Source organism: Chanos chanos, chromosome 11 (assembly GCF_902362185.1).
Source record: "Chanos chanos chromosome 11, fChaCha1.1, whole genome shotgun sequence".
NCBI lineage: Eukaryota > Metazoa > Chordata > Actinopteri > Gonorynchiformes > Chanidae > Chanos > Chanos chanos.
Window position 1 is genome coordinate 21,326,061 of NC_044505.1, and position 27,207 is coordinate 21,353,267.

The 27,207-nt window shown below is 36.9% G+C and overlaps 2 protein-coding genes across 3 annotated transcripts; both read right to left on the bottom strand.

Moving 5' to 3' along the window:
- Positions 1-8,123: 8,123 nt before the first annotated feature.
- LOC115824092 (butyrophilin-like protein 8) lies at positions 8,124-10,615 on the bottom strand. Of its 2 annotated transcripts, XM_030788194.1 has the most exons (7): positions 10,561-10,615; positions 10,102-10,455; positions 9,654-9,809; positions 9,100-9,252; positions 8,857-8,946; positions 8,625-8,645; positions 8,124-8,341 (listed from the first exon to the last, which is right to left on the bottom strand). In XM_030788194.1, the coding sequence occupies exons 1-7, from the start codon at positions 10,598-10,600 to the stop codon at positions 8,199-8,201; spliced, it is 957 nt and encodes a 318-aa protein (XP_030644054.1). In that variant the 5' UTR covers positions 10,601-10,615; the 3' UTR covers positions 8,124-8,198. The 2 variants fall into 2 exon arrangements, with proteins under 2 accessions (XP_030644054.1, XP_030644055.1); XM_030788195.1 differs by lacking the exon at positions 9,654-9,809.
- A 6,534-nt stretch (positions 10,616-17,149) lies between these two features.
- Positions 17,150-25,684, bottom strand: LOC115823836 (butyrophilin subfamily 1 member A1-like). Its single transcript, XM_030787859.1, has 9 exons — positions 25,639-25,684; positions 25,171-25,524; positions 24,711-24,869; positions 24,151-24,336; positions 23,898-23,984; positions 23,590-23,622; positions 22,368-22,394; positions 22,029-22,274; positions 17,150-17,229 (listed from the first exon to the last, which is right to left on the bottom strand). The coding sequence occupies exons 1-9, from the start codon at positions 25,682-25,684 to the stop codon at positions 17,150-17,152; spliced, it is 1,218 nt and encodes a 405-aa protein (XP_030643719.1).
- Positions 25,685-27,207: the final 1,523 nt, after the last annotated feature.

The following is a 27,207-nucleotide window of genomic DNA, read 5'->3' on the forward strand; positions in this document are numbered from 1 at the left end:
CAGGACTCTCCTGGATCTTCCCATTACTGTAGAACAAAACTGGGGTTTTGAATTTGCTGGGCCTGTACCAGCGCACCTCCATATCTACAGCACTGAAGGGAGGAGTGAGAATACAGGGTAAAGTCAAAGAAGCTCCAAACTCGGCAGAGAAGGGACCACCAGGAACCAGAACAGAGAACGTCTCTGAAGCTACGAGAGAAGAACATGTGGAAACATGATCAGAAATTGTCTGTTCATGTGCTACTACTTTAAACTCAAAGTGTGGACCATAGGGTTTGACAGATCGACAGACTTACATGCAGCATGACAAAATGGCACAAACTCCAACAGGCAGATCCATATGGTAATTGATATTTCTGTCCATCAAAGAGAAAAATACCATTCACTCATAATGTCACTTTTCATAAATAAATGTTTGTTTGCTCATTGTAAATTGCTGAGGAAAAGGTAAAAAGAAAAAAAAAAGAGCAAATCTACATTTGGCAGGAAGATGGCTCATGCAGAATGTGTCTGAGTTATAAAATTACTGGGGTGTATCTGGTTACGTCACCCTGAGAGTTGTACCCAGTTACAAAACGCACTTAATGTCACATCAAATAAACAAATTTTTGTTTGCTTATTTTAAAAGGGTGAAACAAAACCTTACAAAAGAATAAATCAGTATTTCATTGTTCTCTTTTAGTTTCTTTTGATCTTATTCATGAAACTAATGCTATCACAAAAAACAAATCGTGCAATTAATTATCTCAACGGTTTTGTACCCCTTTGACGTCGTTACACATTTTAAAGTAGCCTGTATAATACAGTTTTATGTATTTATTCAAACCATGTTGTATAATATGGTATGAGACCTTTCCCTTGTCAGCTCATGATTTTCTGAAACAAGCGGTTGTTGTTGTTGTTGTTGCTGTTGCTGCTGCTGCTGCTGTTTTACGATATAGAGTAACCCTCGGATAATCTGTTCGTTTTTGGTCTGGAGAGAATTTCTGCCTTTCCGCATTATTTGCGAGCAAAACCCCAAAGGTCGTTACGCTCCAGGAAATGAACGAGAACTTGCTACATTCGACCAATCACCAAGGGATGAGGGAGGGAGAGAGTGTCTCATGTCCATTATATTCGTGTATGTATATCAAAGAAAAGAAATATGTATATACTCTATATCTGTGTGTGCGTGCGTGTGTGTGTGTGTGTGTGTGTGTGTGTGTGTGTGATCGCAAATTAACCAGTTACTGTGCGCCGGTACTAAATGCAACGTTAGAGGGCGCCAATGCTTTAATTACGCCATGTTAATATGGTACAACTGTAGTTAATAATAAACTTAACAGTGAACAGAATATTACACAATGTATGATTACCTGTAGCGTTGTGTATGCTTTTCATACTAAACGAATAAGCTGGATCTTTTGAAGTAAACTTTGAGGTGAAATCCACATGTCACTTACAGTAATCTTATGAACGGCTCATTATAACTTCCTATAAAGTTTATTATCTCAGCAACAAATCAGGTTTTAGGTTCTGTATACCCAAATGCTAAGATAATTCACAACATTTTTAGACAACTAATTGCTTAAACATTTAGATGGCAAAAGTCAAACTGTGTCTTGTTCAAAAACTCTACAGTTTAGATTACATCGTTGATTATTATTATTAATCCACAGTATGATATTAAAATGACCTTGCAAAATAACCAACTGAACTCGCCCTCGCTATGTCTAATTAACGTAGATTATTGCCCAAATGCACAAAAGTTTTAATAACGCAGTCTACTCACCACGTGAACCCTTCATACTGTAATAGTCGATTAGTAATTGTTGGTCTAAAATCCCAAACTTTTTAAGTCTAAATCACAGACAAGGTGTGTCAGTCTGAGCCAGGTTGTTGTTTTTCAGGTAACTTCCTCTTTCGATTTGTAGGCCCATTCTTCGGGCTGCGTGAGAGGTTGTGAATCATCCGTTGTGAGTCGGTTGATTCACAACGTATTGTTTTTATTTCGAGGCGTTGTACTATTCTACATAAATCTCAAATAAATCTCAAAATCTATATATATATATATATATATATATATACAGAGAGAGAGAGAGAGAGAGAGAGAGCGATAGATAGATACATACATAGATAGATAGATAGATAGATAGATAGATAGATAGATAGATAGATAGATAGATAGATAAATAAATAGATGACTTGGCATATATCTGGATCTTTGTTTGTGATATTAAGTTAATATATTTTAGAATCTGTGTTTTCAAGATGCCATTAGTGTTAGTCCCTCTCCTCCCTATCAAAGAAACTCTGCACACTGAGGATCTGCAGGCACCTCCTGCATCTTTGCTGTGTGACAGTGTCAGGGTTTTGAATTTACTGGGCCTGTGCTAACACACCTCCATCTCCACAATGAAGAGAGACCACAGGACAATCCAGAAATACTTCAAACGTGGCTGACACCGGACCATGTGAAGCCAACATGGAGAATGTATCAGGAGCTGAGAAATGAGAAAATGCATGTTCATAAATTGCTCATATACTTCTTCAGATTCAATCTTGAGTCTCTTGGTAAAACTTGTTTAACTTGTTTAATGTAAATTAAATTCATCATAGTGAGAGACAGACATAACTGTAGCACAACAGAGAGGGTCCGACACAAACAAGCACTCCCCTGTCATGATTGACATTTCTGTCTATCAAAAGAAAAATTAAATGCCACCATGCACAGTGAAAGTCACCTGAAATGAATAAAATTCTCTCAGATGATACATTCCTGGTAAACAGTGTCACAAAATTTGCAAAATATGTAAATTGCTAATTATCTGCAGCATGGGAAAAATGTATAGACAACAAACAGCCACCTGATCCATATGATCAGTAACATTTCTGTCAATGGAAAAATTGCACACTTACACAAAAAAGTGCTGTGGTACAATGCGCTCTGTGGCATCTCAAACAAATAAAACATAACCTGAAAAAGTTCTCCTGCTCAAAGCCTTTTCTAATAGAGTCGAGCAGGTTCATTACAGATTTAACACTTACATGGATGGCACCTCCACCCGACAACCAAATGTCTTTGTGTCAATACTGAATTGTGAAGGTCTTTGACTGTTTGAGCTCAACACTGGAAACAAGGATGGCTGAATTTAGCTTGTGATCCTCAGAGCTTTTCCCCAGGCCCTCTCATGGGAGTGAGCTGTGACTACTATTTTTGGAATCTGATAGCCTTGCACTCATTGCAGTCCTGTGAATATCACCACCAGTGGAGGCAGCCTTAAAATCCTCCAAAATGCTGACAGACAGTTCAGCCTCTACTCACCGCTCCAATGTCCCTCAGTTTCAAACACTAATTCCACAAGAGCCTCTGCACTGCCCAGACTTATTATAACAGACAGCCACAGGAATACAGACACTGCTGCACTAGTGCACCAAATACTGACGATGCATCAAATAGAACTATTGTGCAAATTTACACACTAGAACATCTGATTGCCTAGCTCATGGGCAAAGTTGTGGAGGCAGTCTCAAATGCAATAAATGAATTAGAGAAAGCGTTCCTTACTTAAAGCCCAAGCCTATGATCTCCTCTTGTGGCTGAACAGGGATGAGTCATCTCCATAGTCAGTGGAACATTTAAAAGACAAAAACTACGACTTGGTGAGGTGAGTTTTCATGTTTCACAGTGTGCCAGTTTCTTGTGCCTGGATCTTTTCACGGACCCACATTACCTACGGTCCATTTTAGATAGAGCATCATACTGGCCATCCTCCAGATCACCTCCTCATGGCAGCAGAAATGACCAGGACTATTTGACCACAAGCAATGGAGAGACCAGCGCTGCTTTTACCCGTGGACCACTCATTTCCCACAGGGTTCCACTGCCTGGACCAGCCAATGCAGTTCACCTGACAAATCAGCATCAGTATAATTTCAGAAAGATTTCTGATGTCTAACAGCTGTCGTTGTTGTTGCTGCTTGTTTTCCCCCCAAAAATGTCACATGTTCTCCACAGCACCACCAGGTTCTGCTAATCCAGGTGATGCAGCTGGGGTTACCCACAGCAACAGAAGGCCCCGCCCCTCAACCCCTGCAACCCCAATAGCAGAGACTGTCAGTGACCTGATGCATGGCCAGTGCTTGGTTGGGTCAGGCTGTTAATGATCGATTCATGATCTGAGGGACTCTTTATGGCCAGTTCAGGGTTATAGTTGAACAGGCAGCTTGAGAGATAGCTAGATTGGTAGATAGGTTGAGAGAGAGAGAGAGAGAGAGAGAGAGACCCTTGAGGCTTACTTCTGAGGGCTTTTTTTGCATAAGAGAGGAGGTTTAATTTTGTTTTACAGGATGTGAACGTAACAAAAGCAAGTTCACCATAGTAGTCTTGAATATGGGACTCAGGGGAGGTTGGAAATACTGTGATTTTTCTGTACCAGAATAATATACTTTGTTTCTTTATGCTACATGTGATGTTGTCTAATAATGGTAAAGTGTGACTTACTCATGATTACATAATGTTGTTTGAAAGCCATTGCACTGCTGGGTTACTGTGAGGGAATGTGTGTTGTGTGTCAGCACTGTTTCTGTGATATGCTGCTAATGGTTTATGTAAACATGATCCTGCTATGATTATATCTCATTACCAAACGACTTAGTGATAGATCTCTGTCTCATATTTAAGAATTGTGTGAAAAAATATAAATGTGCATATGTGTGAGGTGGATGAAACATCTCATCGGAAGTCAGAAATCAAGTGTGATGTTTTTAAAAGCTCTGGACAGTGGTTTCTATATTATGTTTTCTATCTATCATATTGTTCCTGTGAATATTACACAATGATTTCAATAACCATTCAATAAAGCACATAGAAATGACTCAGGACACCCACTCACAATAAACAACAGCAGGGGAATCCTTTTGTTCAACAAGTCACACTCATATAGGGTGCAGGTAATAATAGAATTTGTCATCGCTGACTGCCTCACCTTTTACACTTAATTTCTGTATAGCTAAATCTTCAGATAACTCAAAACATTGAGCTAACCAAATGCATCAATAATTAAATAATAAATCTCAAACTTATCAAAGAATTATACTTTGACAGTGTAGTTTACAGTGTGAGTTACTATCATCAATCTGATAAAAGCTGGCTTTGTAATGTAAATGGTATGTGTATGTGCCATTTTGTGGGGCTGTGAGAGTGACCTCTGAGGAAGAGTGATTGTTTTAATGTGCGCAGGCGTGTGTGATTACAGGGCTATTATAAAAGCCCGATGAATGACCAGAAAAAGAACCTGGAGGAGGAGTGGAGTGGAGATGACAGGAAATGTGGATGCTTCTGGAGATGAGCAGGAGCTAAAGATGGAAAAAGATGAAGAGGGAATATTGAATAGTAATGAATGACAGCTAGTAAGTGGACAATGGGAAAGGAAGAGATTGCATGGGCTTAGCTGCAGTTCAGAAAGTGATGTTGAAGGTGGAAATCGAGACATCCAAAGAGGAGGAGGAGTGGTAAATGATAAATTGTATTAGTTAGATTTGGTTTATTTGGCTCACATAATCCACTGAACCAAATGAAAGAACTGACAGCAAATCAGAGAGTTCTGATCAAACCAAAGAATAATGAAAAAGAGTTACAACACAGTTTATTTACAATATGTTCAGGAGCTGGCTGTTGGTTGGTATGAGCACTCTTAAACACAATATAATAAACCAAAACAATAAAATCTAATAACATGTTTCATTGTAAACATTGTAAAATGGGTAATAATACATATAAGAGTTAGTAATGGTTTCATCTTGAAAACGCTCAAAGAAACAAAAACATGCTGCTCGGCAAGATGAGAGACTCAACTTCAACAGAGAAGAAATAACAGTCTAGGGTAATACTGAAGAATGAAGTAAACCTCTTTTGATGTACAGGCAAATTAGGAGGAGACATGAAAATATAACAGTGCCAGTAGTCTTGGTCTTTTGATCTACAATTTGCCAGGTTTGTCTTTTGTCTTCATAACTACCTATCACAAATAATAATGGAAAAGAAAAGGTTAAAATAAAATTTTGTAATCTGTGATGAGTCATACAGACGTAACCTGTGGTATTTTTTCCTCCAAAACATGTTCTTAAATTTCTACATATATTAACCATTAACGTTGCACACAGCTTTCAATCTGTTGACATAAGTCAACAAGGAGGGACTAAGTAGTGATTCATCCTGTTGACAGTTTATTATGTCCACAGAGAATTAAAATGCAAATAAAGAATATTTGTTCTCAAATGAGCTGACTTGCTGACATTGTCATGAAATTGAAATAGAAAACGAATGCTTCAGGAAAATCATTTTGGTACACTTCAATACAGGACACAATAACTTGTAATTTATACTCATCTGTTTTATGTGGGAGCTGAACAGGTCATGGATATTGTGACATGTTATTCTCATAGTAAACAAACACAGTCACAAAGAAAACATTTCCATCTATCTTCTACTCTTATATTCATTTGTCTTCATCTACTTTAGTTTCAGAGAGTGCTCACATTTCTTTGCAGGACTGAATAATGGAATCAATACATTTTCAGACTTAACATCAGTGAAAGTGTAAAGATGTGATTTTGCATCTGCATCAAAGAAAGACAGTGTGTTCTTACACATGTCTAAATACACCCCCAGTGTTGAAAACAAGTCTCTTACTAACACTAGGATTGGATCACCAGGATTCACGTAGAATCCTTTCCCTCTTTCATATTGGAGAACCCAGAAACCATTCTCTGGAGTTAATGTCTCTTTCTTTCTTTCTTTCTTTTTCTTCATTAGAAGTCACACCGACATACCAGGACAGTTCAGGTGGAACAGCTTTCTGTAAATCTAACACAATCACCTCCCAGTAGTGACAGCCTGACTTAAACTTCTTTTCACACAGAACATCAAACATTACATTGTGAGATTCAATCTCGCTATGCCAAAATCTTGACACATAGGTCAGTTCTTTTCGATTGCTTTTAACTGTCAGATATTTGTGACTTGTAGATGCATCCAGTGTGAGAGGCTCTGAGGGATTGTATAAAAGGAGAAAACCATGTCAAGCACAGCGCATAGAGTTTATGTCTAATCTATGTTAAAAGCTAATGGTGTATAATCTTACCTTTAAAAATACACATCTTATCCCAACCTTTAAAAAAAAACAGATTTAAATTTTGAGATGTTTATGAATAATGACTAACCAAACTCATTTATATTCTGATGCAGCGGTTTGGTTGGTTGATACTCATGAATTGCATGTACTGTGAGTATCATGGTTCACATTTGTGCAGATCTGCTCTGGTCAGGAGATTTACCTGGTATTTCAAAAGTGTCTCTGTTGGTTTCTTTGTTAGCAGTTTCTGGCTCTCTCGCAGCTGACTCTGCTTCATCTTTTCCTGCTGACAAAAAATCCAGATCACCGTATTAATGACAATATTTCTGATGTTTTGCAGGAGGCTGAAAATTGTAACACTGCATTTTTGCACGAGTCAATCTACTGTGAATATTTGTGGATGGATGAATTTTGTTCCTTTATGAGACTGTTACCAAAACTGTTGGCAAAAAATAGAAGTACAGAATCAACTTTATTAAAAAAAATCATTCACAGTGTCCCCACTGCTACAGTCAAAAGCAATATTTCAGAATTTCACAATATTGGCCACTTTCTAAGATATTAGACCTGAAGCATTACATCACATCGATTTCCTGTCCTACATGCTCCAGTAAGAGTTTTTAATGACATATTAAACTACATATCTGTAGTAAACTAAATTTTATTTGCTTTCATTATTTAAATCTCTGTTGACTGGCATGGCAAAAAGAAAAGTGCCACGTATCATAAAATCAAAATAAAGCGTAAAATCAAGATTAGATTAAAAAGACATACCATGTAGTAGGATTGCTTCATCTGATGTGCCTAAAAAAGGGCAGTAATTGGAAGTGTCTGACAATTGTTTGGCTCAATGAAATTCATCAATTAGTTTTACACATAAATTTAATAATGCATTTTTATCCAGTTAATTTGAACTATGACTTTATTGGTATTCCAATGTCTTACTGATAACATATATTCAGTAGATTTAAATTAAAATCTAACATGCAGAGGGTTTTTTTTGGAAGTTTTTTTTTTTTTTTACCAAATGGCAAGATAAGAAAGACCTAATCAAGATACCAACCACTGAATGAAAAGCAGCTTTCAGGTTGCCTTCATGTAGAAATGAGTTATGTCATTGGTATTCCCTACATATTGTGTATGTATGTGTTCGTGTGAAGTACCCAAGTATACATGAAAGTATTGCCACATACCTGCTGCATCTGTGCCCACTGGTTCCCAAGGGGCTGTTGAGGGAATGTGGTGGGCTATATAAGATTATATAAGAAATATGGTACAGGAATAGTTCTATATATGATCACATACGTTCAGTCATATGGTTTCGAGAAAGACGACCATTGAATGTTTCACATATAACGGTCTGGGGAATAAGCTCTTTTTCTTCCAAGGCACAACTCTCTGTTGACACAACGATATATTCAAATACTGTTCAAGGCTGCTGTCATTGCTATTAGCTTACAAACTGTGCAATAAAGTGTTCGTGGTAACTACCCAATGACTGCCACATACCTGCTGCTGACTTTTGATGGTCTGTCAATGGAATGTGGAATATAAGGTTAGATTATAAATATGGCACAGAAACATTTCAGTAGATTATGTATTCAAATTCCTAAAGAGAAGGCAGTTGAATATTGTTCTCATATTGCTTTCTTTTTAATAGACTTTTTTTTTTTTTGACACTACATTGTATGAGTTACATGCTGTAAATGCATTTGCTTCAGTATAAATAAGAGTTCCTTACGTGTCCTTTTGTATAAAATGAAGAGAAGGATGCATACAACACTCAAGGACAACAGACTGATGACCAGCATGACGACAAAAGCTCTCCATGCTTCAACATAAAACAGAGAGTGTTAAGTTTCAAAAATGTCAATATAAACGAGACATGTGTAAGGTATTAAGTTAAAACCTCCTAATTTCACACAGAAGGAGAACTGTAAGCTCAAATGGCTTTATTACATTATTTGAAATGTGTTGGACTCACGAGTTTTGGATGCTGTGGACATTTTTGTCCTGACTGGCATTGCTCTGCCCTCTCTCTCCTCCTGATCAGATAAACTGACAGAGCAGGAGATCCACTCTGACTCAGAGGGAGAGAAGAGCAGCCAAGAACTCACACGCACCAGATCATCACTATCTGGAAGAGAGAATAAAAATAGAAAAAGGTAAATACTTTTACCATGTAACACATAAATTAAACACATATAATTTACGCTCTGCATAACATTTTTCTTGCTTCTTTTTAATCCCATTTCTCTGTCTTTTTTTTTTTTTTAATTACCAGTTCTCTTTACTGTGTCACATGACCCAGTATGAGACTGAAGGCTCGTTTCCATGGGAAAAGAGCGCATATAAACGAACATGCTGTTTCAGTTTGCCTGCAAAACGTCTTCTTTGTAACTCCAGACCCACCCTATTTTATTATTAAAATTTGAACATGCAGTTTACCACAGCATCCCACAGCTGTTTTTAAATAGGACCTCGATAGAAGTTATTGTCTGTATTTCTCTCATTTTATTAACAGTGTTGAAAAGTTACCTTTCTTATACATCACATGACTGTTGTGTTTGATCTCTCTCCCTTCTCTGTCTCTCCAGGTTACTGTGGGTTGTGTTGACCAACCATCTGACACACAGGTCACATTCACCTGTTCTCCTGTCTCAGTGACTGAGAGGACTGGTTCAGAGCCCAGTACTGAGAGAAAGAGGAGGGTCTGTTACCTTTGTTCGTGGAAAAAATAAGTAATCTTTCAAATACAGACTTATTATTTTGTTTCAGTTCTGGTATGCTTTAATGACATAAAACCCGTAAAATATCCGATGAAGTCTTTTGCAATCTTAGAACCGATATCTTAAAATTAGCTGATTTTTGAGGACCACAGAAAAGAGACGGGGCTGTTATGGGTCTGGTAAAGCTTATGGTGAGGAACACTTCTGTCAAAATCTTCCTACAATCTAACATCTTTTGTGGTGACCTGTCTACTCACCATTTACTGTGAGTGATGTTGTACCCTTGTCATACCAAACACCACTACTGATATGACACTCATAATCTCCTCTGTCTGACAGTGTGATGTTCTCCAGTTTCAGAGACACATTCCCCTCCTCCAGTCTCCCTATCAGAGACACTCTGTCACTGCACTGAGGGTCTACAGGACTTTCCTGGATCTTCAGATCCTTGTAGAATAAAACTGGGGTGTTGAATTTATTGGGCCTGTACCAGCGCACCTCCAGCTCCACAGCACTGAAGGAAGGAGAGAGACTACAGGGAAAAACCACAGAGGATCCCAGCTTAGCTGAGAAGGGACCGTCAGGAACCTGCACAGAGAACGTCTCTGGAGCTATGAAAGGAGAACATGCGGAAACACGATCAGAAACTGCCTATTACCTGTCTTGGAACTTCAAGCTCAAACCATGGATGGGGTCATAGAGATCAACAGACTTACCTGTGGCATGACAAAATGGTGCAGACAGAAACAGCCACATCCATGTGGTGATCAACATTTCTGTCCATCAGAGAAAATATTACAATTCAGTCATTAGTTACCACAACAGAGTTAATGTCAGATTAAATAAATAAAAGTCTGTTTATTTGTTTTAAAGCACTAAGTAAATAACAGAAAACCCTTATTAAATCTGTACTTCATTGTTTTGTTTTGCTTTTTTTTTGTTTTTTTTTGTTTTTTTCGTAATTGTATTTGGTCATCATCATATAAAAGCATTCAGCAGAAAAACAAACTGTAAAATTTACTAACAGTTTTGTGTCTGTTTGACGTCTTAAGATATAGTAGTATGTCATTAACCCTGCATCCTGTTTTAAGTTTTTGCTTCTTTGGTACTGTCACATAAGAAAGCTTGCTTAAATTTTTAAGAAGGTAAGGAGGGAGTAGGTAATCCGTTTTTAATTACGATTTTATGTGATGGTGGCGCAAAGTGTTAAAAATAGTACTTTTTTATTCATTTTTCTTTATAGCGGGCCATATCTTATTATAGCCTATTCGTCAAGCAGCTCGCGGACAGTTTAAGCGATCTTGGCGGGCCGATATGAACCACTGATCGGAGCTTGGTCACCGTTGCTTTAGATGCGGAATACCCCCCAGGACAACTGGGATTTTGTTTATAGATCTAAAAGGAGGGTGGAAGAGTTGAAATACTGTCCAGACCAACAAAGAACAGGAACAGATTATGCCGCTGATACAATTTAAATAACGCCCTTACTTTTAGAAAAACAAAATATTATTCACAAAATATTATACAACAGTGTTTCCAGACACACATACACCCCCCCACCCCCCCACTCACCCACACACACACACACACACACACACACACACACACACACACACACACACACAGACAACACAAACACACATACATACATACATATATATATATATGTGTGTGTGTGTGTGTGTGTGTGTGTGTGTGAATGTATGTATGTATGTATGTGTGTATATATTGTGTACTTATACTTTTCTGAGTATCTTTTAAAAACTGTAATTTTACTTTTACTTATGCAATTTTACTTAACTTATGTTTATTTTGAGGTATTTTACTTCCCTACCATTTAAATTGCCTCCGTTGCAAAGTACAAAAAAAGTCTCCATTACAGCAAGTCATTTGGTCGTTCCATGCCAGGCGGTCAAGATGAAATGTGTGAGTGGTAAGACCATTTCGTCACATTAAAAAAAGAAAAAAAAGTTTGCTGTGCGACTTTATTTCTCACAAATCTGACTTTATTTCTGGCAATTCTGACCCCCTCCCTCAAAATTCTGACTATTTCTCACAATTTTGACTGTACTTCCCGCAGTTCAGACTTTATTTCTCACAAATCTGACTTTATTTCTGGCAATTCTGACCCCCTCCCTCAAAATTCTGACTATTTCTCACAATTTTGACTGTACTTCCTGCAGTTCCGACTTTATTTCTCGCAGTTCTGACTTTACTTCTCGTAGTTCGTGAGTTTTTTTCTAATAACCAACAAGTAGCTTAAGCCATCACCTCTGCTCCCGCTGTAATTGTTCAATACAACACGCATACAGCAGCAGACAGGAGCGAAGGCTACTATGGCTGCGTCTGCTCTGTCCAGGTATTTTAATATTTCCTTCGCTAAGGTCTCTCGTTATATGTGTATATATATATAAAAAGAGAGAGAGGGAGAGAGAAAGAGAGAGAGAGAGAGAGAGAGTATGGCATGGCCTAATGTCATTCGGTGGTGAGCAAAATATATGTATATGTATTAATAATTATGTAATATCTACATATACATAGCTCTTTTCAAATTCATTAAAACTCACCTTTTAAGATCGTACACTAAATTAGTAGTCCATTTGTTTATTGAAATGCATGTCTCTCTAGTAGTAGTTTAATTGTTCATTTTTATTGTCACGGGTAGCCTGTGACCCACAACAATGTATTTTTTTCTCCAATAAAAAAGGTTTGGACACCGTTTGTATAAACCTTATTCACAATTCGTTCGCACCACTTCAATGGATTTAATAAGAGCGGCCTTCAAACGTTCACCTCGAGCACCCCAACGTCTGAACTTGAGGCTGAGGTTAAGATCACTCATTTTTCGCTAACTCATAATTAATTTAAAACGACAAAAGTGACCAGAGAGAATAAAACGCCAAAAATGACCAGAGAGAATAAAACGCCAAAAATGACCAGAGACAATAAAATGACATGGTCGCAGGGAGCTCAGAGGACAATAACTAGCTAGCCAAAGAGAGGGAGATCCTGAGATGACAAATTAACTTGTTATAATACTGATGTTCAGTGGAACCTTTAGATGGCGCAAATACTTTACTTTCTTCTTTTAATAAGAAACAAGTTAAGCAAACAAGTTAAACAAGTAAACAATTAAGAATATGACAGCATATATGATGGCCCGTTGCGTAGTCTATGCTTTCAACAATAAACGACTAAGCACGACCTTCTATAGTCATTTTTTCAGGTAAAACCCACGTGTCACTTAGAGTAGTTTTTTGAGCGACTCATTTGAACTTTGGATGAAGTTGTTTATGTTCGCAATAAATCAGTTTTTTGATTCTGAATACTTAAATGCTTGGATGATTCAAAACATTTTATATAATTCATCGCCTCAGAAAATAAATCACAAAACTCAAAAATTTCCTTAAACCTTAACTTTACAGATTACTTTCCAACATTGATTGTTATTAATAGTACGGTATGACATCAAAATGACCTCGCAGAATAACGAACTAAGTTCGACCTAAATAACATGGATTATTGCACAAATACACAGACTACTCACCACCCGACTCCATTTTAGGCCTGTTTTAATCGTAGATTAATAATTGCTGGTCTAAAATAATACATTTACAAAAGTGTGTCAATCTAAAGGTGTGTTTTTTTTTCTGAACTCGATGTACTTCCTATTTCGGTCTGTGGTCAAACAGAGTGAGGCAATTTGAGTCAGACGATTCAATGTCCAAAGTTTCATCACGTGTTATTTAATGACGCTTTAGTAATCTACATAAGTCACAACAGCTAGCCACCCCATATTTCCTGTTTTCTCTTTTCTTTTTTTTTTCTTTTTCTTTTTAAACACAAAGACCCACTGCATTCCCATAAGAGAGTAGGCCAACTTCATGAATTGAAAACGCCAGTAAATAATATAACATTAATAGAAAGTTCAAAATGGCATAATCAATCAATAGTGAAGTATATTTTTCTCAACATACTGACCTCACAAAAAAGAATACATGAAATATTGACACTTCGTTTTATATTCAGTAGAGTGTTTCTTTCTTCATTTTCCTTTTACTTAAAGACCTAAAGTTCAGATATACCTGGATCCTTGTTTGAGATTCTTGGGATGAGTTAAAATATTTTAGGTCTGTGTTTTCTAAATGGTGTTAAATAATTTTTGGTGTGAAGCTCCTCAGTTTCACAGATGCATCCCTTTTCTCCCTATCAGAGACACACTCCATACTGAGGCTCTGCAGGACTCTGCTGGATCTTCAAATGGTTGTATAACTGAGTTGGGATGTTGAGTTTATTGAGCCTGTATTAACGTACCTCCACCTCCACAGAGAAGATAGACCACAGCGCAAAACCACTGAAGCTAAAACCATGGCTGACGCTGGACCATCAGAGACAGCATGGAGAATATTTGAATGAATAATGTAACTGAATCCTGAGCTTCTCTGATTGTTTGACCCCAATATGAGGCAATAAGGATGGCTGACTACCAACACCACAAGTTTTCCTCACTCTCATGGGTAACTTTGTTAGTTCACTGTCATTGCACAGAGGGGAGGAGGTCAGACTTTTGCTACGGTTGTATCTTCTTCAGAAGAAACACCGAGTGCTCCTATGCTGTTATGCTATACTGATGAAAGACTCAAGATAGACACAAAGTCTTGGAGGACATTGAGTAAGAAAGTAAATTTAATTTGGTACACAGTGAAATTGGTGAGGAGACATAAAAAATAATGGTGACAAACTACTACTTGCTATAATACTAATACTAATACTAATTGTTGTTGTTGTTGTTGTTGTTGTTAATAATACTAGAAGTAGTAGTAGTAGTATTTCAAGCCACATTTAAAGCAAAGATATAAGAAAATTTATTAACAATATGTTGAGAGATTGGCTATAGTTCTATATGAACATTCTTAAGCACAAATCAATAAACTCAGAAAGTAGTGCTCATATTCTTCATCTTTTGATCTACATTCTGTCAGTTTTGTAGTTTGCATAAATTCCTTCATAAAACATCAGTACAATGTCAAAATTAATCCATAATCAGTCCTGCAGATGGCACCTGAGATGTTTTTTTCCCCTCCAAATGATGTTCTGAATTCTCAACATATCATAGGCATAATATTACATACAGCCTTCAAAATGTTTCTATAAATCCGCTGGGAGAAACTATGTACTGCTTCATCCTGCTGACAGTTCTTTGTGTCTATGCAAATACAAATACATTTTTAATGTGCTGTCATTACTATTGGCTTACAAATTCAGCATTTACATGTTTTTGAGAACTACTCAAGTGACTGCCACATACTCAGTGCTTCTGTTCCCATTGGTCTCTGAGAGTCTGACGAGGGAATGTGACATATAAAGAGATATATGAAAATTGATCCAGAGACATTTCAGTGAATTATTAGATGTATTTTGTCATGTAGTAAACTTATTTGTTCAAAGAACAACTCTCTTTTGCACTAAATTGTATGGAGTTAAGTGCTGTATATGACTCTAACTGTAAATGTGAGCTTCTTACCTCTCTTCTTGTATAAACTGAAGAGGTTGAGTAAGACACTGAAGGACAACAGACTGATAACCAGCATAACAATATATGTTCTCCATGCTTCAATAGAAACATAAAGAGACATCAGTTTTTATAATGTCAGTATTTCTGACACAGATGTGTGTTATTAAGTGAATTTAAGCCTAATTTTATAGGGGAGGAGTATTGTTTCTTTTGAGTACATTTTTCTATAATGCATTGATGATTTCATTATGTTGTTAAAATCATATTGGACTCACATGGATTTGATGCTGCGGATGATGCAGAGTCTGATATTTCTGATCTGAGTGGCAGCACTCTGCCCTCTCTCTCCTCCTGATCAGATAAACTGACAGAGCAGGAGATCCACTCTGACTCAGAGGGAGAGAAGAGCAGCCAAGAACTCACACTCACCAGATTCTCAGTGCAAATTCTATTCCGAGTGAAAGGTGAACTTTAAAAAAAAAAAAAATCTCAGGTTGTACAGTACAGAAGAATATGAAATGGTGATTGCAATAAGTTGTTCACTCACCTTGTACTGTGAGTGTTGTCACTCCCTTGTCGTACCAAAATCCACTATTGACATGACACTCATAATCTCCTCTGTCTGACAGTGTGATGTTCTCCAGTTTCAGAGACACATTCCCCTCCTCCAGACTCCCTATCAGAGACACTCTGTCCCTGTACTGAGGGTCTACAGGACTCTCCTGGATTTTCCCATTACTGTAGAACAAAACTGGGGTTTTGAATTTATTGGGCCTGTACCAGCACACCTTCATATCCACAACACTGAAGGAAGGAGAGAGACTACAGGGCAAGACCACAGAGTCTCCCAGCTTGGCTGAGACTGGACCATCAGGAACCAGCACAGAGAATGTATCTGGAACTAGCAAAGGAGAATGTATGGGAACATGATGAGAAATTGCCCATTCATGTCTTGGAGCTTCAAACTCAAACTATGATAAAGGTTTTTAAATTATGACAGATCTACCTGCAGCATGACTGAAAGACGAAGACACAAACACCATCATCCATATGGTGATCACCATTTCTGTCCATCAAAGAAAAAAATGTATTCATTAGATGCCACAACACACATAATGTCACATTAAATGAGTAAAAGATTTTTTTAAATGCTAAGAAAATTGCAGAACAAATATACGCTTTTTTTGGTTCTTGTAATTTATTTCGGTTATCATTATTAACATGGGTTCATATTAAAAATAAATTGTACAATTTATTAATGTCAGCGTTTTGTGTCAGTTTGACTCCGTTTGGTAATTTAACATAATGTCATATGTTTTTTGTTGTTTGTTTGTTTGTTTTATTGTATGGTATGGAGTGAGAGCTTTCTCTTGGCACTTTATGTTTTCTTAAACAAACCTTTTTATAATTAAGTGTATCAGTCCTATAATGTATTCGTTCTTGGTCTGGATAGTATTTCTACCTCAGCCGTTTGTCGTGAAGTCTTACCAGCTCTTACTGTAATGTACTTATATCTGGTAATATTTACTTATTTTTATCATTACAGGTAACATATCAAAATGAGCAGAAAGAATGAACCATAAAATGATCAGAGGTATTCAAGAAAGGTAAAAACTAGCCAATCAATTAAAAATCAGTTGGTTATTGAAATGCACTTATATATAATATTATTTCTTTATTTTGATTATTTCAGGACACCGCTGATCCAGGGCCAGCAGCACGGTACAATGACTGAGGCGGCATTTGAGATGTGCAAAGGATCAAACGTGTACATTATGATTAGGCAACAGTTAAAACTGAGGGGGCAAAAATTTGATCTGAGGGGGCAGCGCCCCGTATTGCTCTCCGTTGGTGCCGTCCCTGCGCTGATCTAAACCGTATTCACAATTCGTTCACACCACTTTTACCTCATTTGACTAGAACTGCTAGTAACGCTTGGGTGCCCTGGAAACTAAATTAAAAGCTGGGCTTAAGATGATTTAGTTTTTGCTAACTCATGATTCTTTTAACATGGCAAAAATATTACAGAGAATAAAATGCCAAATAAATAAATAAATAAGAAAAGAAAAGAAAAGAAAAGAAAAGAAAAGAAAAGAGAATAAAATGATAAAAATGGTCACAGAGTGCTCCGACAATAATAACTAGCGAACCAAAGAAAAGCACATACAGGGATGAAAAACTAGGAAGTTATTATGTACTGGTACAGAATACACCCTGTAGATGGCGATAATGCTTTAGTTATGTCATTTTAGCACGACACTAAACAAGTCAATGATTAACCTAACGAGAAACAGGAAAATCCCAAATGATGCCCCGTGGCGTATAGTCTATGTTTTCCATGCTAAACGAATAAACACAACCGTTTATAGTAATTTTAAGGTAAAACTCACATGTCAATCACAGTAGTCTTTTGAGCGACTCATCTGAACTTCGGATGAAGTTGATTATCTTCGCAGTTAATCAGGTTTTTGTTTCAGTATACCCAAATGTGTGGATAATTCAAAACATTTCTTATGCCACCAATCACCTCAGAAAATAAATAAAAAACTCAGCATTTTGTTTTATCCGTAACTTTACAGATTACTGTACAGCGTTGGTTGTTACTATTAATAATACAGTATGATATTCAAATTACATTGCAGGATAAGGAACCAAGATTGCCCTTCATACGTGTAATTAACATAGGTTATTGCACAAATGGATAACTGTTTTAACAACGCAGACTACACTCACCTCCCAATTCCTTCACACTTTAATCGTTGATTAATAATGGCTGGTCTGAAATGCCAAATCTCAAACCGTGTAGATCTAAATCTCAGGCAAAGTTTATTCGGTGAGCTCGGTGCACTTCCGCTTTCAGGTTGTGGTTCCCGCTTCAGGTAATTGGATGATTCACAAACAATTTCATCACGTTTTATTTCATGGCGTTTTAAAGGTCTACATGTATCACAAATGTAAAATAGTTACAGATAATTTACAGTCAGCAGCTCGATAATTCCTCCCGATAAAGTAATTTTCTGTATCAAGAAGAAATGCACTCTCCACAAAATCCCTGCGCGTCAGTTTTTCGTATATATTTATTTATTTTATTTTTCTATACGATGGTGCAGTTTGTGAAACGGCCAGTGATTGCTAGATTGCTATAACGTTAACGGAAAGTTCAACACTGCATCTTCAGAAGTGAAATATGCTTTTCTCATCATACTGACTCCACAAATACATAAGACCACATGAGTTACTGACTTATTCAGTCAGATGGAATGTAATTAGTGGAGAGTTGTCTTTTCCTTTGTCCCTCTACTTGAAAATCTGGAGGTCTTGTATGTCCAGAGTCAGTGTCAAGGTGGGTTGTTCGCGGGCCATGCCCCCCCCCCAAATGAGTTATTGTGCCGCCCCTCACAGGCCACGCCTTTCGCGCCGAACTTTGCATTTCATTAATTAACTTATATTCATCAGATAAAAAGTGAAAACCTTTTCGTTAAATAAAATGAAATAAAAACAGAAATTAGAAAAGAAAAGAAAAGATAAGAAAAAAGAAAAAGAAAACAAAACACTCACTGTTGGTCATATTTGCATATGGTCACATTTGGGGATGTAGTATCCTCATTGGTCTGGTGCTTTGCTGTTACTGGTTTGATTTGTTTGACGTTTTCACCTGTCGTCTTTACATCAAGATAAGCGCGAAACACACAGTTAGCATTAGCAAGTCAGACGGCGCTTGGTGCTAATATGTTTAAGTGATTATAGTGTAGTATATAGTCTATTTAAAAGGAGGTTCTAATGCCGTGTACAGTGCAGTGTGTGTGTATGTGTGTGTGTGTGTGAGAGAGAGAGAGAGAGAGAGAGAGAGAGAAAGAGAGAGAGAGAGAGAGAGAGAGAGAGAGACACACATTAGGGTAACCCCCCGGGAGTACCCTAGTGCGCCCCTATTAGATTTGTACTGTGTGTGTCTCCATTCGTTTTTTTTTTTTTTTTTGTGATCCTCACTTAATATATTTTAGGATTTGTATTTTTGAAATGGCATTAAATGTTTTTTATTCTTGGGTCCCCAAAAGTCCATGTCTTCACTCTTACACAAATTAGTAGAGTAAATTTGTTTCACAGCTATTTAAGTATTTAGTTGGAGTGATCCTGTGTCCTTATACCAAATTCAGCTACAGACATGAGACTCATACTCTCCACTGTCTGATAGTGTGAAGTTCTCAGAGACACATTCCCCTCATCCAGATTTCATGTCAGAGACACTCTGTCCCTGGACTGAGGGTCTACCTGACTCCTCTCTGTAGAATAAAATCAGGGTGTTATATTTATTGGGTATATATACCAGTTCACCTCCAGCTCCACAGCATTAAGGGAGGGAGAGAAACTCTCTGGCAAGACAAGAGAGTCTCCAAATTTGTCCAGGACTGGATCATCAGGAACCAACACAGGTTTTTATGAAGTTTTTATGAACTGGCATTGTATTTAGTGAGAAAATGAGCAGTAAGAAATTGAATTCATGTCAGTTCTGGAGGCATAGTGACCTCCTCTACATTCATTGTCTCAGCTATTTTGATTACTTTCCTTGGCAGCCGTGGACTGAGTGGTGTTTCTCCAAGTCTGGAGAAAATATTGTGAGTGAACTGCAGCAGGAGTTTATTGTGAGAGAGGACAAGGTCAGGATGACTTTAATCTCTTTAATTCATTTGTGTTGGGTTTAAATGTTGTCTTATCATGTGGAAATAACTATGCTGACTAAACTGTCACTATCTGATAGTTTCATTTATGATGTATTGAGTTGGTGATGATTACATTGTCATTGCATTGTTCTATTCCCTAGTGTTGCATTGTGTAATGACAGCGTTGTTTGCTTTGGTGTATAATGTAATGATTAATTATCTGAGTTTGACTGAGAAGAAAAAGGTGAATATATTACATAGTGGAGTATGTGTTTATAATTTTGCCTGTTCACCTGCATTAATGTACCACTGCAAGTCCGTCATGCCTCCAGTCATTGTTTTAAAATTCTGAATACACAGAAATAAAAATCAGAATATTATTTGACATATCTAGGAGAAACCTAACAGTGTGTTGGTTTCCACATTGATGAGATAAGGGTAACATACATTTTCTTTCAGTTTTCAGTCTTTAGCATGAGAGGGATGGTTTTTACCTGATGATTGACACTCTATAAATCCCTTGTGTGTTTCTTTCTTATATTTTGCCATCCTGCCCTTCAAAAAACACTTGTGAAAAATAATGAGTCCTGATAGAATTGTGTTAGAAAACCATTTTAAAATCATATGTCCTATGTGAATGAAATGGAGGACTTGCACTGTTCAGACAGAGATCTTCCCATTCAGGTAATTAAAGCTGTAAAGTATAAACACAAACTGCTCTGTGAGGTAGTTTGTTAAAACAGGATGTTGCACAGACAAAAAAATATTTTAGTAGCTTATATGTGTCATATGGATGAAATATGGATCATATCCATACTGTATCAAAACACAGAATGAGCAAAACATATAAATTACAAATAAAATGTTAGCAGTAGTAGTAGCAGTAGTAGTAGTAGCAATAGTGTTTAATCTGAAATTTAAAACAAAAAAGATAAAACACAATTTATTTACCATATGTTTAGCTGCTCGCTCTTGTTCAATATAAAGTTTCTTAAGCACAAGTTAATGCACTCAGAAAATAAAACATGATAATACATCTCATTGATAGAATTGCAAAATTATGTGCATAAAAGTTAGTAATAATGTGATATTAAGCAGACTGAAAGAAATAAAAATATGTTGGTCAACAAGTTTAAAGACTCAACATCAAACAAAGAAAAAATAAAAGTGTAGAGTGATGTTGAAGAAGAAAGTCAGTTTAATTTGATATGCAGTCAAATTAGTGAGGAGACAAAGAAATATAATGGTGCCAATAATCTTCATCTTTTGATTTACAATTAGCCAGTTCTGTAGTCTGCATAACTGCCTTCATAAAGCATCAACAGAAAAAAAAAATCTGTAATCTGTGATGAGTCCTGCAAATGGCATATGTGTTTATTCTTCCAAATGATGCTCTTAATGTTGTATATATCAGGAGTATTAATACAGATCGATACAGCAAATACAGATTATTTTATTCTCCTCTGAGATGACTTTCTAGGATTGTCATTAAACTGAAAATGAATCCCTTAGGTAAGTCATTTTGGTATATACCAGTACAGGAAGCAGTAACCTGTAGTTCATACTCTTCTAAATTATGTGGGAGGTGTCATGGATACTTTTCATTAGATTGTAACATGCTATTCTCATAGTAAACACACATAGTCACAGTCAAGACATTCCCATCTGTCTTCTACTCTCTCCTACATTCATTTATCTGCAGTTCATTTTAGTGTGAGAGAATGCTCATATCTGTCTCCAGGACTGAACAAAGGAATCAATACATTTTCAGACTTAACATCAGTGAAAGTATAAAGATGTGATTTTGAATCTAAATCATAGAAAGCCAGTGTGTTCTTATACATGTCTAAATACACCCCCAGTGTTGAGAATGAGTCTCTTACTGACACTGGGGTAGCAAGGCCAGTATTTACATAGAATCCTTTCCCTCTTTCATACTGGAGAACCCAGTAACTATTCTCTGGAGTTAATGGTTCTTTTTTTCTTTTCTCCTCTTCATGAGAAGTCACACCGACATACCAGGACAGTTCAGGTGGAACAGCTTTCTGTAAATCTAACACAATCACTTCCCAGTAGTGACAGCCTGACCTAAACTTCTCCTTACACAGAACATCAAACATGAGTTCTTCAGATTTGTTATTCTGGACAAACCATTCTTTCACTGAACTCAACCCTGTCACAAAATAACTCACTTCCTTTCCTTTGTTTTTAACTGTCAGAGCTTTGTGACATGTAGATGTGTCCATTCTGAGATCCTCTGAGGGATTAAATTAAAAGAAAGAAAATTTGTCAAGCACAATTCAGAGTTTATATCTAATATGAGTTAAAGATTAATGATGTATGATCTTACCTTTACAAAGACGCATTTTATTCCAATCTGTACAAAAAGAGACATGAATCATTTTGTAATACATCTGTGTACTGACATGCTTTTGATCTGTTAATGTCCAAACTCATTTTTTATTCTGATCTGTTATTTTAATTGTTCGATACCAGTGAGTTGTATTTACTGTAAACGTGAGTCTGTAAATGTGAGTGAAGGTCATGGTTAACTTTTATGATGGAGATTTACCTGTGTTTGTGTTAGTTTCTGTGTTAGTCTCTTTGTCTGCAGTTTCTGGTTTCTTCTCACATTTTTCACATCTTGTCTCTTCACACACACACACACAAAATCACAGGGCAGGATAAATAACAGTTTTTTTGGTTATCTCTGAGATGTGTTTAGGATACTGTAAATTATATACTGTAAATATTTAGCATGAGTGGGTCTATTCTAAAAATGAGTGTATAACTTGAGGAAGCCTCCCCCACCCCCCTTCCCCGCATTAGTAAAACTGAAGGTATAGACATGCACCTTGTGTTTCTTCTGTCCCAGTCTCCTGTTTCAGTGGCTGAGTTTCTACTGAGAACAAAACTTATCATGATTAAATAAAGATAAGAAATGATGCACAACAGAGTCAAACATATAAATGAATTATGCACAGTATTCCATGTAAGACAGTATTATTTTTAATAGTGTTTCTACACATTATGCTTTCAGTAATATCCATGTGGTTGTATTCCGTTTACAATTTCAGGGTTACAGGGAAAATAAAAATAAATGACCAATAGACAGGCCAGATATAAAACTTTTGCCTCCACTAAGACTGAAAAACAGCAATGATCAAAAATGTCTTGCAATTTTTTGGTTAAATTAGACTTTACGTTTACACATAATTTACACATAAATTTCATATTTTGAGCATTTTGATATAGTTAATTTTAGCTATTAAATCATTGATATTCTCATGTCTTTTTAATGTCTTATTTGGGACATAAATAGAGTATAGCATCAAAATTATAAAGTGATGTCCCAGAGATAAAAGAACATGTTTCTGTTGGACTGAAAGTTCTAATCCTCATTAAGAATGGCAAGGTAAGATAGATCTAATCTTTGTCCTAATCACTGACAAAAAGTAGCTTTCAGGTTGTTTTTGAGAAGAGAAGGCTACCGTCATTATGAAGAGTTTACAAATTGGGCATTTAAATGTTCTGGGGAACCACCCAAGTCTATATGAATAACTGCCACATACCTGCTGGTTCTGTGGCCATTGTTTTCTGAGGACCTGTTGAGGGAATGTGATATATGAAGTCTTATATGAAACATGGTACATGGTACATAGTTCAGTAGTTAACCATATGTTTTCAAACATGTAGTTACCAAAAATATTCAACAATTTTTGTTCCTAAAAATATTTAACAATTGAATGTGCTTTTTTTCATGTATTGTGGTCTATTTAAAGACTTTTTTGTCCGAGGGACAATTCCTTGTTGACTCTACAATATATGGGATTAAATACTATATATGAATTTATCTACATATAAATGTGAGGCTCCTTACCTTTCCTCTTGTATAAAATGAAGAGGATGAATAAGACACTGAAGGCCAACAGACTGATGACCAGCATGACAATAAATGCTCTCCATGCTTCAGACACACAAAGAGACTTCAGTTTTTAAAATGTCAGTATATCTGACACAGATGTGTGTTATTAAGTGAAATTAAGCCTAATTTTATGGGGGAGGAGCATTTTTTAAGCATGTTTCTCTATAGTGCATAGATGCTTTTATTATGTTAATAATGTTGGTCTCACAAGGTTTGGATGCTGTGGGCTCCAATATTGTTGGCTGTGTTGCACAGTTTGATATTTTTGATCTGAGTGGCAGGACTCTGCTCTCTCTCTTCTCCTGATCAGATAAACTGACAGAGCAGGAGATCCACTCTGACTCAGAGGGAGAGAAGAGCAGCCAAGAACTCACACTCACCAGATCATCACTATCTGATACAGAGAGAAACAGAAGAAATGTTTGAAACATTCTGTTATGTAGCACATAATGCAAACACATATAATATATATTGCACAGACAATTTAAGCAAATAATTTATACTTTATATAACACCTTGTTTAGTTTTAAGTAGCCTCTCTTCTTTGTAACCACCTTCCCTGTATATTCCAAAGTTCCATGACCCTCATATCAATATGGGAGAGTGTATATTAACATATGCATCCTTCTCTGCATGGGAAGTAAAATCTCTATGGGAATGTAATGCATCTAGAGGACAATGCTATTTCTCATAGCACAGGAGTTCCTAACCACAATGGTGCAGAGAGTAGCTTATCTAAATTACATATGTTATCTTTACATACGTTACCTTTGTCGTACATCACATTACTGTTGTGTTTGATCTCTCTCCCTTCTCTGTCTCTCCAGGTTACTGTGGGCTCTGGTGACCAACCATCTGACACACAGGTCACATTTAAATTTCCCTGTCCTGTTTCCGTGAATGAGAGGACTGGAACAGAGCCTAGTACTGAGAAAAAGAGAACAATAAGCAGAGGTTGTTTTTATTCTTTTATGAAAAGAGTAATCCTGCAAATATAAGATCATTACAATTATTTTAATTCCTGCAAGTTTCAATGACATAAAATTCATAAAATGTCTAATGATGAATTTGGCAATCTCAGAACAGTGATCTTAAGATTGACTGATCTATGAGAAACACAGAAAAGAAATGGGGCTTTGATATATATATATTGTGCTTTTTTACATCTTTCAGAAATATTCAATCAAATCTAACACAATATTTGCAGTGACCAACTGTATCTACTTACCATTTACAGAGAGTGATGCTGTACCCTTGTCAAACCAAGTTCCACTACTGACATAACACACATATTCTCCTCTGTCTGACAGTGTGATGTTCTCCAGTTTCAGAGACACATTCCCCTCCTCCAGTCTCCCTATCAGAGACACCCTGTCCCTGTATTGAGGGTCTAAAGAGGTTTCCTGGACTTTAGGCACAGGGAGTACCAAAATTGGGGTGTTGAATTGATTGGGCCTGTGCCAGCGCACCTCCAGCCCCACAGCACTGAAGGAAGGAGAGAGACTACAGGGCAAGACCACAGAGGATCCCAACTTGGCTGTGACTGGACTATCAGGAACCAGCAAAGAGAATGTATCTGGAACTGGGACAGAAAAAAGTGCACAAACATGTTCAGAAATCCCTAATCCACTAACACTTGGTTAAAAGTGTAACATGTTTAAGAGACTTTTATGAAAATAAAGTGAGAGAGACTTACCTTCAGCATGACAGAAAGGTACAGAGACAAACATCCACACCCACATTATGATTAGCTTTTCTATCAAACAGAGGATACATTTCAACAAATAAAAATTAGTCAAACCAGTAGATCCGCATGTCATTTACATTATATTTCACATAAAAGAAATTTTTTTGAGGGAAACAAGCTTATCAATATGAAACTGTGATTAACACACTACATTTACAAACTATCATTTGTTTATCCAGTTCCTGTTGTAAAATGAGGCAAGAATACTTTCTCCTGCCACTTGATACTGTTCTTAAGGGTATTATCTCCAGGTCATTTTGACAAAGTTGATTACTCATAACTCATTTGTTTTTGCCTGGGTAGTATATTTATCCCCCCACATTTTTAAGGAAACAAGTGCCCTAGCAAGGCCACTAAAGGGTAACAGTACACTGATTTCTTTAGATCTCACATACATTTGCCTATAAAGCAGCTTGAGTTATTTGTACGCTGTAGTTTGTTAGGTATAGGATGTTGATATTTTGATTCAGCATGAACTGAAAATGAGCTTAAAGAGTGAGAAAATTTTTTAGCACAATTTTGAATAATAAAAACAAACTTAATTTTTTTTCTCATAATTCATGTATGAAAGGGTTAATGTAACAATTTCGCGTCTGTTTGACGTCTTAAAAATTATACATGGCATACGGTATCATGTTTCTACCCTTCTACATTTGTAAAGAAAATATTTTCAGTTCTTCAAATAAATTTCAGCTGTTCTGATAACCCAACATTCATTCATTCATTCATTCATTCATTCATTCATTCAAAACCGCTTATCCTAATTATGGTCGCGGGGCGCTGAGGCCTATCCCAGTGCTCACTAAGCGAAAGGCGGGAGAAACAGCCTGGACAGGTCGCCAGTCCATTGCAGGGCAGACACACAAACACATTCGCACCTGCGGCAATTTACTATCTCCAGTTCACCTGACTTACATGTTTTGGACTGTGGGAGGAAACCGGAGCTCCCGGCGGTAACCCATGCAGGCACCGAGAGTGCTAACATTTTGAACAGTTCCATCATCACTTAAAATCGCATCTAAAGAGTGATTAGCTATGTCTCTCCTTCTCTCTCTCCTCAGAATTTAACAAGCTTTCAGAAGTAGTGGTAACTTACCAAAAGAAACTGAAAACTAAAAGTGAACGCAGGAGATTCCAGCCATGCTGGTAAAATGAATACATTTTCAGCGGGTGCAGAGGAAAGTGTGTCTGTTTAATTTGCCATAAATCACTTGCTCGAATGGGGAAATATAAAGATATATTGTGCAACGAAAGACCACCGTCTCACATTCTCAGCCACAAGCTGGTGAAAACTTTTAACATGATTTGATGGAGAGCATTCATCAAAGAGAAATTCAGGCATTCCTTCTTTAGGAAATAGCTCCGAAACACAGCGACGAAATCCTTCGTGTGTGTGTGTGATGATTTATTCGCGACTCTACTCTAAATGAGTACTCACTGAGATTCGTGATAGCCTATATTTTGGTGATAGTGTAATTGCTGTGCAGCGTTAATCAGAAACGTGACGACGGGTGTTCT